Genomic DNA, 12,738 nt, shown 5'->3' on the forward strand with positions numbered 1-12,738 from the left:
GCCTATAAATTCATGACATTCATTTAAAAATCATGTTATATTGTGAATTCTTGTGTGAATGTTATTTGGACACTTAGACTATTTAAAAATGTTAACCTTTTCTTAAGAAATGGATAGATGTTTAGATCTAGTAATTGAATTTTGTAATTAGCTACAATTAGGTAACTAACTAATTATATGCTTTAATTTCAGGTCATCCAAGTAAGATTGTTTCATATTTGATTAAGAATGCTTCAATCTATAATAACTGAACATTTCATTCAGTTCTCTTAATTTTTAAGAAAGTTATGGGTAATTGACTGTCCTTAATCACAGCTTTTGAGTTAAGTCGATGGAAAAGTGATAGGGAACAAGATGCTAATTTCAGAGTATGAAAATGGCCATAACTTTTTTAATACTGAAGATATGAAAGTGAATTAGGCGTCAAATTAAACTTATTTTTATTCAATTCAATTCAACTTTATTGTCATTGCACAAATACGAGTATAGATACGACAAAATGCAGTTTAGCGTCTGGTCATAGTCATGGTGCAAGATAGTAGAAATAAAAATAAAAATACAAAATAAGCATACAATAAAAAAAAAAAATACTGGTTAACAATGTGTGGATTGTGGATGAATTAAAACTGGTACATAGGCAAATAATTGTACACAAATGGGAGAGTCTAAAGATAGCTAGCGACGGGACTCTGAGTTCAGCAGTGTAATGGTGTTGTTGGAAAAGCTGTTCCTCAGCCTGCTTGTGCGGGACCTGAGGCTCCTGTACCGCCTCCCTAATGGGAGGAGGGCAAACAGTCCATGGTTAGGGTGAGAGGGGTCCTTGATGATTTTCCCGGCCCGTCTCAGACACCGTTTGTGGTGGAGGGCATCCATGGCAGGGAGCGGGGCACCGATGATGTGCTGAGCGGTTTTCACCACCCGTTGCAGTGCCTTCCTGTCAGCTGCGGTGCAGCTGCTGTACCATACCGTGAAGCAGGTGGTCAGGATGCTTTCGATGGTACAGCGGTAGAAGCTAGACAGGATCTGGGGGGACAGGTGAGCTTTCTTGAGCCTCCTCAGAAAGTAAAGGCGCTGCTGCGCCTTTTTGATCAATTTGGTGGTATTGAGGGACCAGGACAGATCCTCTGAGATGTGTACCCCGAGGAATTTGTAGTTGGAGACGCGCTCCACCTCAGTCCCGTTTATGTGGATGGGGGTATGTCTGCCACCTCAGGTCTTCCTGAAGTCAACAATGATTTCCTTCGTCTTCTTGGAGTTGAGGACAAGGTTATTGTTGGCACACCAGGCTGCCAGGTTCTGGACTTCCTCCCTATAGGCTGATTCGTTGTTGTCGCTGATCAGTCCTACCACCGTGGTGTCATCGGTAAATTTTATGATGGCGTTGGAGCCATACTTAGGGACGCAGTCATGGGTGAAGAGGGAGTAGAGGAGAGGGCTGAGCACACAGCCCTGTGGCACGCCGGTGTTCAGTGTTAGAGTGGAGGAGGTGCTTTATCTGATGGGATAAATTGCAGACTTGATTTTTAAAATCTCAAAATTTTGTAACATTGCTAGAAGTACAATTCCTTGCTGCACTTCTTTTGTGATAACACTGAGTCACAGGAACAAACTTTAAGACGTTGAGACCTTTAAGGAGTTCATCCCTTTTTCACCCAAAGGATGAAGATAAATTCGCAGATGCCGGAAATTTAGAAAATGCCAGAAATACTCAACCGGTCAGACTAGAGCTGCGGGAAGAGAAACGTTTCAGGTTGGAGAACCTTCATCAGAACTTCAAAGGGGACAAAGGAAGCTGATGATGCTGCAGGGAGTCTGAGGGAGGGGTTTGCCTTTGTTAGGGTTCAATCCTGGTGACATGGGGGTCGGTTGCAAACATAGTTATCGGGTCAATGATTGAGTGAGAGAAGTTAGAGGGTGAGGACATGAACTAAAAGAATACAGCTGAAATACAGATAGGGCGGCACAGTGGCGCAGCGGTAGAGTTGCCGCGTTACAGCGCCAGAGACTCGGTTTCAATCCAGACTACGGAGTTTGTACGTTCTCCCCGTGACCGCATGGGTTTTCTCCGAGATCTTCAGTTTGCTCCCACACTCCAAAGGCGTACAGGCTTATAGGTTAATTGGCTTGGTATAAATGTAAAAATTATCCAGTGTCTGTAGGATTGTGTTAATATGCAGATATCGCGGGTCAGTGCGGAGTCAATGGGCCAAAGGGCCTGCTTCCATGCTGTATCTCTAAACTAAACTAAACTAAGATCAGCGTTTCGGAGGGACAGTTTCCTTTGCAGTCCTTAGTCAACTCCTCCATTCCCATCAGCCACCCACACCCCTTACGACACGTTCCCTTGTACCCACAGGCAATGCAACACATCTTCCCTTCCCTCCTTTTAGGCACCCAACACTCTTTCCAGGTAAAACAGCGACTCACTTGTGCTTCTTCCAATCTACGATAACAGGCACAAGTTCAAGAACGCCTATGCTATTTATTATCTGGCAACCACAGTGGGCAATGTTATTGTAGGGAGCAAATTTATAAAACGTTGGCACAATCTCTCACATTTCCTGAGACATTCTCCCAGCTAAAAACTTTTCTCAAATGAGATTGCGTTTCCAGATCCAGCCTTAATGTGCTATCTTCAAAAAATTGAATTGTAAGTTAGTATGTTACACTTTTTTGCTTAATGCCAAGGTCAGCAAAGCACAATAAATCCAGCTGTTTCAACTCCAAATTTACAATGAAGCAATACATATATGCACTGAATCCACACTGTGTAATTATATCTGCGCGTAACTGTTTATTTAAGATATTTAAAGGGCCATTTCAAAATTACAAAAATCATTCACTCATCTTGTCAACACCAAATGTTAATTTAACAGTTGGATTGGATTTGCAGTTACCTGTACCTTGTTGCCCTGCAGCAATTTATTTTTTCTACAGCAAACAAGTTGTTACTGGGGATGTCCAAGATTTACACAGTTTTAACTTGCTTGCTGCAATTATATCCACTTCCTAAATCCTTCATAGATGATGAAGTCAAAATGATATAGTTCAATTTTCAACAACATATTCAGGTGGCAAAACCTCATTGAGTTTACAGTTTCACTGCAGTTTCATTAAAACACTTATTTTCATTGCTCTCTATTAGTTAAAAAGAAAATCCATATAATACAACAACAGTTATATAAAAGTTCCAGTCCACATGCAGAAAAATGTTGAGGTGGAACCTCAAAGCACCAAAGTAGCATCTGCACAGTGACTTAGAATTAATTTTTATTCATGTATATTTGAAAGAGCAATAAAAACAATACTATACATTGAGTACTTGCATGAGCATTTCAGATCTGAAAATTAACAATAATAAAAAATCTGATAATATTGAACTGAGTATAATTATAAACGTTTCTTCCATATTTACTGACATAATTCCAGAAGCTAAATGAATGACTGCAAGATATGTTTAAGATATGATATTGCTTTACAGTAAATAATTTTCCCACCCTATTTAACACAGCGAATGTAAACCAGTAACAACATTAAGTCAATAAATCCAACTGGTAATGTACTGTAGCTGTCCTCAGCAGTTAATGTGTGAACCCACATTCCTTCAAATATGGTGCTTTCAAAACATCTAACCAATTTCACTTTCAAATCTTTCTCTGATCAGACATCTCACAAATTAGCCTTCCAACATCACTCATCATTGCTCAGGATTTTTTTCATATTAGTTGATCCTGTGATACGGATTTGAGCTTTTGTTGAAACGGTGACAGCTAATGCATTCAATGCAATGAACATAGGAATTTCTGGAGCTGCCCCCCATTCTCCCTTTATAACAATGATTAAGGACAATGGAAATCCTGTTGAAATGTGAGGGTTTCCAGTTAGTCCGTGCCAAGTTTACGCTGTGGAATGGTGGCTGGAAATTCTGAAAGTAACCTTTTGATTCCTAAACAATGAAACTTGAGACGACAAAAAGGCAAAACCCAACTTCAATCTTACCTTGCACTGTCCATTGACACAAATGTTCAAAGAGCCAGGTTCACAAGGAGTTCCATCAATGACTTGAGGCGCATGGCGGATGTAGAACTTGTACCCAATGGCTTTACAGTTCAACTCACATTTTTGGTCATCTGTTACTGAATAGGAAGAAAAATCAAATGTTGAGACATAAGCTTACAAAAAAACTTGATATTTTAATTTATTATAGAGTCATAACACCCTACAGCAGATCCCTGTGGCACCCCACTAGTCACTGGCCTCCAACCTGACAAACAACCATCCACCATTACTCTCTGGCATCTCCCATTCAGCCACTGTTGAATCCATCTTGCTACTCCACCATTAATACTCAACAATTGAACCTTCTTAACCAACCTTCCATGAGGAACCTTGTCAAAGACATTACTGAAGTCCATATATACAACATCCACTGCTTTACCCTCATCAATTTCCCGAGTAACCTCTTCAAAAAATTCAAGAAGATTAGTCAAACATGACCTTCCAGGCACAAATCCATGTTGACTGTTCCTAATCAGACCCTGTTTATCCAGATGCTTATATATATTATCTCTAAGTATCCTTTCCATTAATTTGCCCACCACTGACGTCAAACTAACAGGTCTATAATTGCTAGGTTTACTCTTAGAACCCTTTTTAAACAATGGAACAACATGCGCAGTACGCCAATCCTCCGGCACTATTCCCGTTTCTAATGACATTTGAAATATTTCTGTCATAGCCCCTGCTATTTCTACACTAACTTCCCTCAATGTCCTAGGGAATATCCTGTCTGGACCTGGAGACTTATCCACTTTTATATTTTTCAAAAGTGTCAGTACTTCCTCTTCTTTGAATCTCATAGCTACTCTACTTGTTTCCCTTACCTCACATAATTCAATATCCTTCTCCTTGGTGAATACCGAAGAAAATAAATTGTTCAATATCTCCCCCATCTCTTTTGGCTCTGCAGATAGCTGTCCACTCTGACTCTCTAATGGACCAATTGTATCCCTTGTTATCATTTTGCTATTAATATAGCTGTAGAAACCCTTTGGATTTACTTTCACCTCACCTTCGCATCTCCTCAAAGTTAGCCTTTCTCCAATCAAAAATCTCAACCCTAGGTCCAGTTCTGACCCTCTCCATAATTATATTGAAACTAATGGTATTGTGATCACTGGACCAGAACGGTTCCCCAACACTTACCTCTGCCACCTGACCTGTCTCATTTCCTAACAGGAGGTCCAGCACCTTTGAGTTAACATTAAATATATTTAAATATATTTATTATTTCCATCAATTTAGAAAATGTAACTGACCAGAAATATATATGCCTCTCCTACTTGGGGCCATTCTTCTCTACTGCACTATATCTAACAGTGTAAGTTCACTGCCCACACCAACAGCTGGGAGACTAGATGAAGCAAAGAGTAGGAGTAAACGGGTCCTTTTCACAATGGCAGGCAGTGACTAGTGGGGTACCGCAAGGCTCAGTTCTGGGACCCCAGCTATTTACGATATATATTAATGATTTGGACGAGGGAATTGAATGCAACATCTCCAAGTTTGCGGATGACACGAAGCTGGGGGGCAGTGTTAGCTGTGAGGAGGATGCTAGGAGGCTGCAAGGTGACTTGGATAGGCTGGGTGAGTGGGCAAATGCATGGCAGATGCAGTATAATGTGGATAAATGTAAGGTTATCCACTTTGGTGGCAAAAACAGGAAAGTAGATTATTATCTGAATGGTGGCCGATTAGGAAAGGGGGAGATGCAACGAGACCTGGGTGTCATGGTACACCAGTCATTAAAAGTAGGCATGCAGGTGCAGCAGGCAGTGAAGAAGGCGAATGGTATGTTAGCATTCATAGCAAAAGGATTTGAGTCTAGGAGCAAAGAGGTCCTGCTGCAGTTGTACAGGGTCTTGGTGAGACCACACCTGGAGTATTGCGTACAGTTTTGGTCTCCTAATTTGAGGAAATACATTCTTGCCATAGAGGGAGTATAGAGAAGGTTCACCAGACTGATTCCTGGGATGTCAGGACTTTCATATGAAGAAAGACTGGATAGACTCGGTTTGTACTCGCTAGAATTTAGAAGATTGAGGGGGGATCTTATAGAAACTTACAAAATTCTTAAGGGGTTGGACAGGCTAGATGCAGGAAGATTGTTCCCGATGTTGGGGAAGTCCAGAACAAGGGGTCACAGTTTAAGGATAAGGGGGAAATCTTTTAGGACCGAGATGAGGAAAACTTTTTTCACACAGAGAGTGGTGAATCTCTGGAATTCTCTCCCGCAGAAGGTAGTTGAGGCCAGTTCATTGGCTATATTTAAGAGGGAGTTAGATGTGGCCCTTGTGGCTAAAGGGATCAGGGGGTATGGAGAGAAGGCAGGTACAGGATACTGAGTTGGATGATCAGCCATGATCATATTGAATGGCGGTGCAGGCTCGAAGGGCCGAATGGCCTACTCCTGCACCTATTTTCTATGTTTCTATGTCTATGTTTCTAAGTCAGCTTTCCATAGCTGGACTTTGTGAGGAATCTAACATCAGTGTACAATAGGAACACAATAAGTGAGGATTCCTCAGGAAGTTTGGTCTTCAGCATTAAAACGAATGCTGTCTAACTCTAACATAGACGTCACTAGGAAATTAATGTCCTCCTCCACAGAAAGTAAGTACACCACTTCCCATGTTGGTGAGACCACATTTAGAGTATTATGTCCAATTTTGGGCACCATGTCATAGGAAAGATGTTGGCAATCTGGAAAGGGTGCAGAGAAGATTTACAAGGATGTTGCCAGGACTCGAGGGCCTGAGCTAAAGGGGGAGAGGTTGAGCAGGCTAGGACTCTATTCCTTGGACATGCAGGAGGTTGAGGGGTAATCTTATGGAGGTGCACAAAACCATGAGAGGAATAGATTGGGTAGACACACAGAGTCTCTTGCCCAGAGTAGGGGAATCAAGAACCAGAGGATACAGGTTTAAGGCGAGGGGGGAAATGATTTAATAGGAACCAGAGGGATAACTTTTTTTTACACAAAAGGTGGTGGGTGTACGGAATGAACTGCCAGAGGAATTAGTTGAGGCAGGTACTATTACAATATTTAAGCAACATTTAGACAGGTACATGGATAGGATAGGTTTAGAGGGATATGGGCCAAATGCAGGCAGGTGGGACTAATGTAGATGGGGCATGTGGTCGATGTGGGCAGGTTGGGCTGAAGGGCCTGTTTCCATGCTGTATGACTATGACTCTATGACCATCATGATAATTAATTAATCGCAATGGGCATCATACCAAAAATAATGACGGATGCCATGAAATTACAGGAAGAAATAAGGAAGGCACCAGACTGCAAGATTTTTCTGCATGGGTTGCTTGTTGCAACATGAACTTTGATAAATACGGGTTTATACTTCTGGTGCAGGGGTCACATGAAGCAAATATCTTGGGTATGCTGAATATACCCGACATATTATCAAATGCTGTGGGAAAGTGTCGAATTCAAAATAGGGCAATAATATGTATGAATAATTAAGATATTTAAAGGGCCATTTCAAAATTGCAAAATATAGATACCAGTCTGTTGATGATCACAGAGTCCCGTTAATATCAGAGATGAACAAGGTACAGTTTCTGAGGAAAATATTGAAAATTCGAGAGCAGTGGGGGATCCAAGACTTAAAATGAGAGCACAGGCCACTAATTGGAGATGGCACTGTGGGTGTACTACACTGTCTTTCAGATAAGGCATTGAACTGATGCATCAGCTTCCTACTAAGATGATAGCAGCAGTAATTGAAGAGCAGTGGAGATGGTCTCATGCCCTGGGCTAATTTATCTTTTGACCACCATCACTGAACACAGATTATCTGGTCACCACCTCTTTTGCAAGCTTTATTTGTTTTCTGCATAAAATCAGTGGCTTTGAAAGATCTGAATTAAACAAGCTTTGAACTATTCTGAGGTATGAAGGTCGTGCATAAATGCAAGCCTTTCCAAAATTGGTATAGTTACAAAAAAGCTTGAGCTTTAACCAGATGGGCAGTCAGTAAGAGAGGAAGCTGCCTTCAGAATGGGCATTACGAATATACCTTGTGACTTGTTCGGAAACATGTTAGTGCAATGTAGTGTCTTTCGACCATTAATCACAAAGAGAAACAACCTGGGGAATCTGACATAGGTCTTGTCAACACCTCTCAACTATACTCACGGACAAGTTTACTGTTAAGTGCTCAAGAATTCTTGTGGGGAATAAAATCTGTAATCAAATCATCGCTCTTAAAACAACTATCAGTCAGTGAATATCTTTGTCAGCAAAATGTTTCAGGAATTTTTCTATCTAATTGTAAGACCCTCATTTTAATGTGGATGTGAATAAGTGGATGGTCAACAGGGAAACCAAGAAGCCCCCTTGACTTTGGCACCATGAAGCCTGGGCTCTCCTGGATTGTGTATCCATCTGATAAGGTTCCCTGCCATTCATGTTGCGAACTAAAACAGCCCACTAACAGCCCACTGACCGCCAGCTTAACTACAATTCTTCCCACCCAGCTTCCGGCAAACTACGCCATTTCATTTTCTCCGTTCCTCCATCTCTCCCTTGCCCACTCTGATAACACGTTTCTATACTAGGAACACCCGTTTCCATACATAGGGGCAGCACAGTGGGGCAGCAGTAGAGTTGCTGCCTTATGGGCCTGCCCCACTTAGGCGACTTTTTAGGACACTGCAGGAGACTATGCATTCGCCACATGTTCGCGGGTGGTTGCTGGGGAGTCGCCTTCGTGGTCGTGAGGAGTTCCCGCATTCTGGGAACTAGTTGCGGCCTCATTATAGTCGCCGTGAATATTTCATCATGTTGAAAAGTTAGCGGCGATTAGAATGAAGTCGCCATGGAGAGTGGCGAGAATTCTCGTGCCGTAGGTGGGTTGCCAGGAGGTCGAAGGTTCTCGGAGGTTGTAGCCGGTGCTGACCGGTGAATTTCATTGGCTTATTGGGGGAAAAAAAGTAAGCAGTATTTTTCAGAACCAAGGATACGTTAAGTGTCCACCGAGCTTCACAGCTGTGTTTCTCTGGCTTCTTAAAAGTTGTCTCCACACCTTCTCCCCCCTCTTTTACCGTACACTGTGATGTAACTGTCTTTTTACAGCGCCAACCTTCCTGGTCATCGCGGCGTGTGTCTGTATCACCTTGGCTTTGCACAGTATGAAATTTTTACAGGTGTATGTGTGTGTGTGCGTGCGCGCCAGAGATCCGGGTTCCATCCCGACTACGGATGCTGTCTGTACGGAGTTTGTACTTTCGTGGGTTTTCACTGGGTGCTCTGATTTCCTCCCACATTCCAAAGGCATGCAGTTTGTAGGTTAATTAGCCTCTGTAAATTGTCCCTAGGGTGCAGAAATAAACTAGTGTACAGTTGATTACTGGTCGGTGCAGATTCGGTGGGCCGAAGGCCATGTTTCCACATGGTATCTTTAAAACGAAACTGAGGTGTCTCAGAAGTGTCTTCCTTCTTCCTGAACATGGATGTTATCTCTACCATAGTTGACAGAGTCTTTGATATAGTCTCATCTTTTGCTCACACATCTGGGATCGTCCCCTTTCCTCATGTTCGAGTCCTTAATTTTCACCTCACCATCAACTACATTCTTTGCAATTTCTGGAGTGTTCAATGAGATTCCACACCAGGCATCATTATTCCCTTGTTTAAGAAGGAACTTCAGATGCTGGAAAATCGAAGGTAGACAAAAATGCTGGGGTAACTCAGCGGGTGAGGCTGCATCTATGGAGTGAAGGAAATAAGCAAAGTTTCGGGTCGAAACCCTTCTGAAGTCTGAAAAAAGGTTTTGGCCCGAAACGTTGTCTATTTACTTCGCTCCATAGATGCTGCCTCACCCGCTGAGTTTCCCCATCATTATTCCCTTGCCATTCCTCGATCAGCATTCTAAGGGGACGGTTTGCTTCCCTGTCCTTCTGCCTCCACCAACCATTCACAATTTATTGAAGAAGACTCCATCGAGTTTTGCAGCCTCAATTAGATATAACTTTTATTCAGTAACATTTTACATACGAGTTCAGTTAGAAGAAGAGTCCTGACTTAAAGTTTCACCTATCCATATTCTCCAGAGATGCTGCCTGACCTGCTGGGTTACTCAAGCACTTTGTTTGTTTTTGTTCAACCAGCACCTGCGTCCTCAACCAGCACATGTCCTCAATTGGGTGGTAAAACACCAGAGGATTTGTGATGCGAGGATCTCGGAGAAGTGCGGGAGAATATTTCCAGTTGCTTATTATGAATTGGTTGGGGTACCAATACCATACATTCTTTATGCAAGGCAGCACGGTGGTACAGCGGTAGAGTTGCTGCCTTACACCACCAGAGTCCTGGGTCCCGGCTTAGATCCTGACTGTGGGTGCTATCTGCATGGAGTTTGTACGTTCTCCCTGTGACCTGCATGGGTTTTCCCCGAGATCTTCGGTTTCCTCCCACACTCCAAAAATACACGCAGGTTTGTAGGTTAATTGGCTTGATATAAGTGTAAATTGTCCCTACTCTGTGTCGATAGTGTTAATATGTGGGGATCGCTGCAAGGTGCGGACTCAATGAGCCGAAGGACCTGTTTCCGCGCTGTATCTCTAAACTAAAAGCACATACTGTTTTCAGCCAGTTTCCATTTACAGTATAAGAAGGCAACCAGATTTTTGTCCATTTTTAATTGTAAAATCATGGGATTCAATTTTAAAGAACCGCTGAGAAACATATTGTGTAAAAAAGCAATGTACTGTATAAAATGTAATTGTTCCTGACCTGGGGTCAGGACAAATCCGGCTAGGATCAGAGGGATGAAATTCTCCATTGGGGCACAAAGCTAAACACATGGGTGTTGCCTGCCATTTGTACTCGATCATGAACATTCAGCTCCGTTTCCTCTTTTAGGAGCACGCGTTGGAGGCAATTAGCGGCCAACACTCTCGTTCACGTTTAGCAACACAGACCACTAATGAACCTCTTGTCCTATACATGCCATTTTCACAGTCACATTCCATCGAAAAAGCATTGTGCATTGTGCGGGCAGAAGAACAAGCTTTCATAAAGATCGGATATCAGTTACAAGGCAAGGGGGTGAGGGACGGCAGTGAAGAATATGGAACGTAAACATATGTATCCAATATTAAAAGGAATGATGCTGGAAAGAAATGCCTGGAATGATGTGTTTAGTGCTCTCTACATTCCATGCATTACTCTGAACGCTCTCCATTTCAGTCAGTTAATAATTCACTTTGGTGACAAAAAGGGTAGAGGGTTATGTACCATTTCAGGTGTTACATTTATGAGAGGATTAAAAGGAAGGCTTTAAAGGTAAATATAAACAGGGATCATGGAGGCTTCAAGCTAGACCCTGGAGAGGAAGGGATACTGGAGATTCCAGTGAGGATTTTACTAGAAAAATATCAGAAAGAAAACAAAATTAATCCGCGACTGCTAATAAATTAATTCAAGTAATAGGAATGGAACAATAAGCATGGGGTAATTATCTGTGGCAGCTGGGACTGGGAAGCAAGCGGGAAACGCGCTCATCAATTTTCAATAGTCGCAAGAACCCAGCCTCTTTATGCAATTTAATGCATTTAACAGCTTTTCAAATAAGGAATATATCTGTCACTGAGGTATTTGTTGAAACTGGTTGTTAACTATTTTCTGAAATATTCCATCTAATCTGTGATGGATGGCTTTTCAGCTAAGCCAGCTTCCTGAAAGAAAAAACATCCTGTCTTTCACAGATCATTTAATGTGATGAACAGATAGGCAAAGGCCGTTGGAACAAAGGCAACAGGTGACCTTAAAGAGCTAAAAGCAAGAAAAGACTTTTACAAATAGCCGAATACCATTTTAAGCAATGACGGTAAACAAACATATTTTAGATAAATTAAGACATGAAAGCCCAGTGGTATTGCGGGACCATTAAAGCAGCAATCATCTCTCACAATCTCCATTCAACACAGTAGGTTTTAACTAATTTCTTCATCAGTAATGGGTTCCATGAAATGGACAAAAGGGATTTAAACTTGAAATCTTTACTATTTTTCTTTCCACAGAGATGATGTCTGACCTGCTGAGCGTTTCCAGCACGTTTTGCTTTTTTTTAATCCCCCATCAATAGGTAGCTGCTTCCACTTAAAAGCTGCAGGTTTCAGGAGTGGCTGATGATTGGTTCCATGGGAGGATTTCCAATTAAAAAACAAGAGCCTGGCAAATATCCCCCTCCTTCATCAACATAAAGCCAGATGATCAATTCTGCTTTGATGAGGAATGTTGTCAGCAGGCATGGCGTAGCGGGAATGTACTAAAATATGTTCCTTGCTGATGAAGCTCCAACACAGGGCTACACATGCAAACAGCCAAACAAGCTGGAAAGAGTGCAGAGTAGATTTACGTTGCCAAGGCCTGAGGGGCTGAGATGTATGGACATGCTGAGCAGGCTAGAACTGTATTCCTGAGGGTGCAGAAGGATGAGGGGTGATCACAGAGAGGTATACAAGGTCATGCAGGGAATAGATAGTCCTTACCAAGATTGGGGTAATCAAGAACCAGAAGACATAGGTTTAAGGTGATAGGAGGAAAATTTAAGGAACCCGAGGGGCAACTTTTTCACAAAAAAGCTGGTGTGCATATGGAACGGGCAGCCAGATGAGGTTGTTGCGGCAAGTAGTATAACAACACGTAAAAGGTAC

At 42.1% G+C, this 12,738-nt stretch overlaps 1 protein-coding gene across 4 annotated transcripts in view; it reads right to left on the reverse strand.

Moving 5' to 3' along the window:
• Nucleotides 1-12,738, reverse strand: part of thsd4 (thrombospondin type 1 domain containing 4) — a 558,240-nt gene that overhangs the window by 404,728 nt on the left and 140,774 nt on the right. For all 4 annotated transcript variants that reach the window (XM_033021503.1, XM_033021512.1, XM_033021494.1 and 1 more), the window contains exon 8: nt 4,000-4,136. In XM_033021503.1, coding sequence (XP_032877394.1) covers nt 4,000-4,136 — 137 coding nt within the window. The remainder of the gene's footprint in view (nt 1-3,999; nt 4,137-12,738) is intronic.

Source organism: Amblyraja radiata, chromosome 1 (assembly GCF_010909765.2).
Source record: "Amblyraja radiata isolate CabotCenter1 chromosome 1, sAmbRad1.1.pri, whole genome shotgun sequence".
NCBI classification, from domain to species: domain Eukaryota; kingdom Metazoa; phylum Chordata; class Chondrichthyes; order Rajiformes; family Rajidae; genus Amblyraja; species Amblyraja radiata.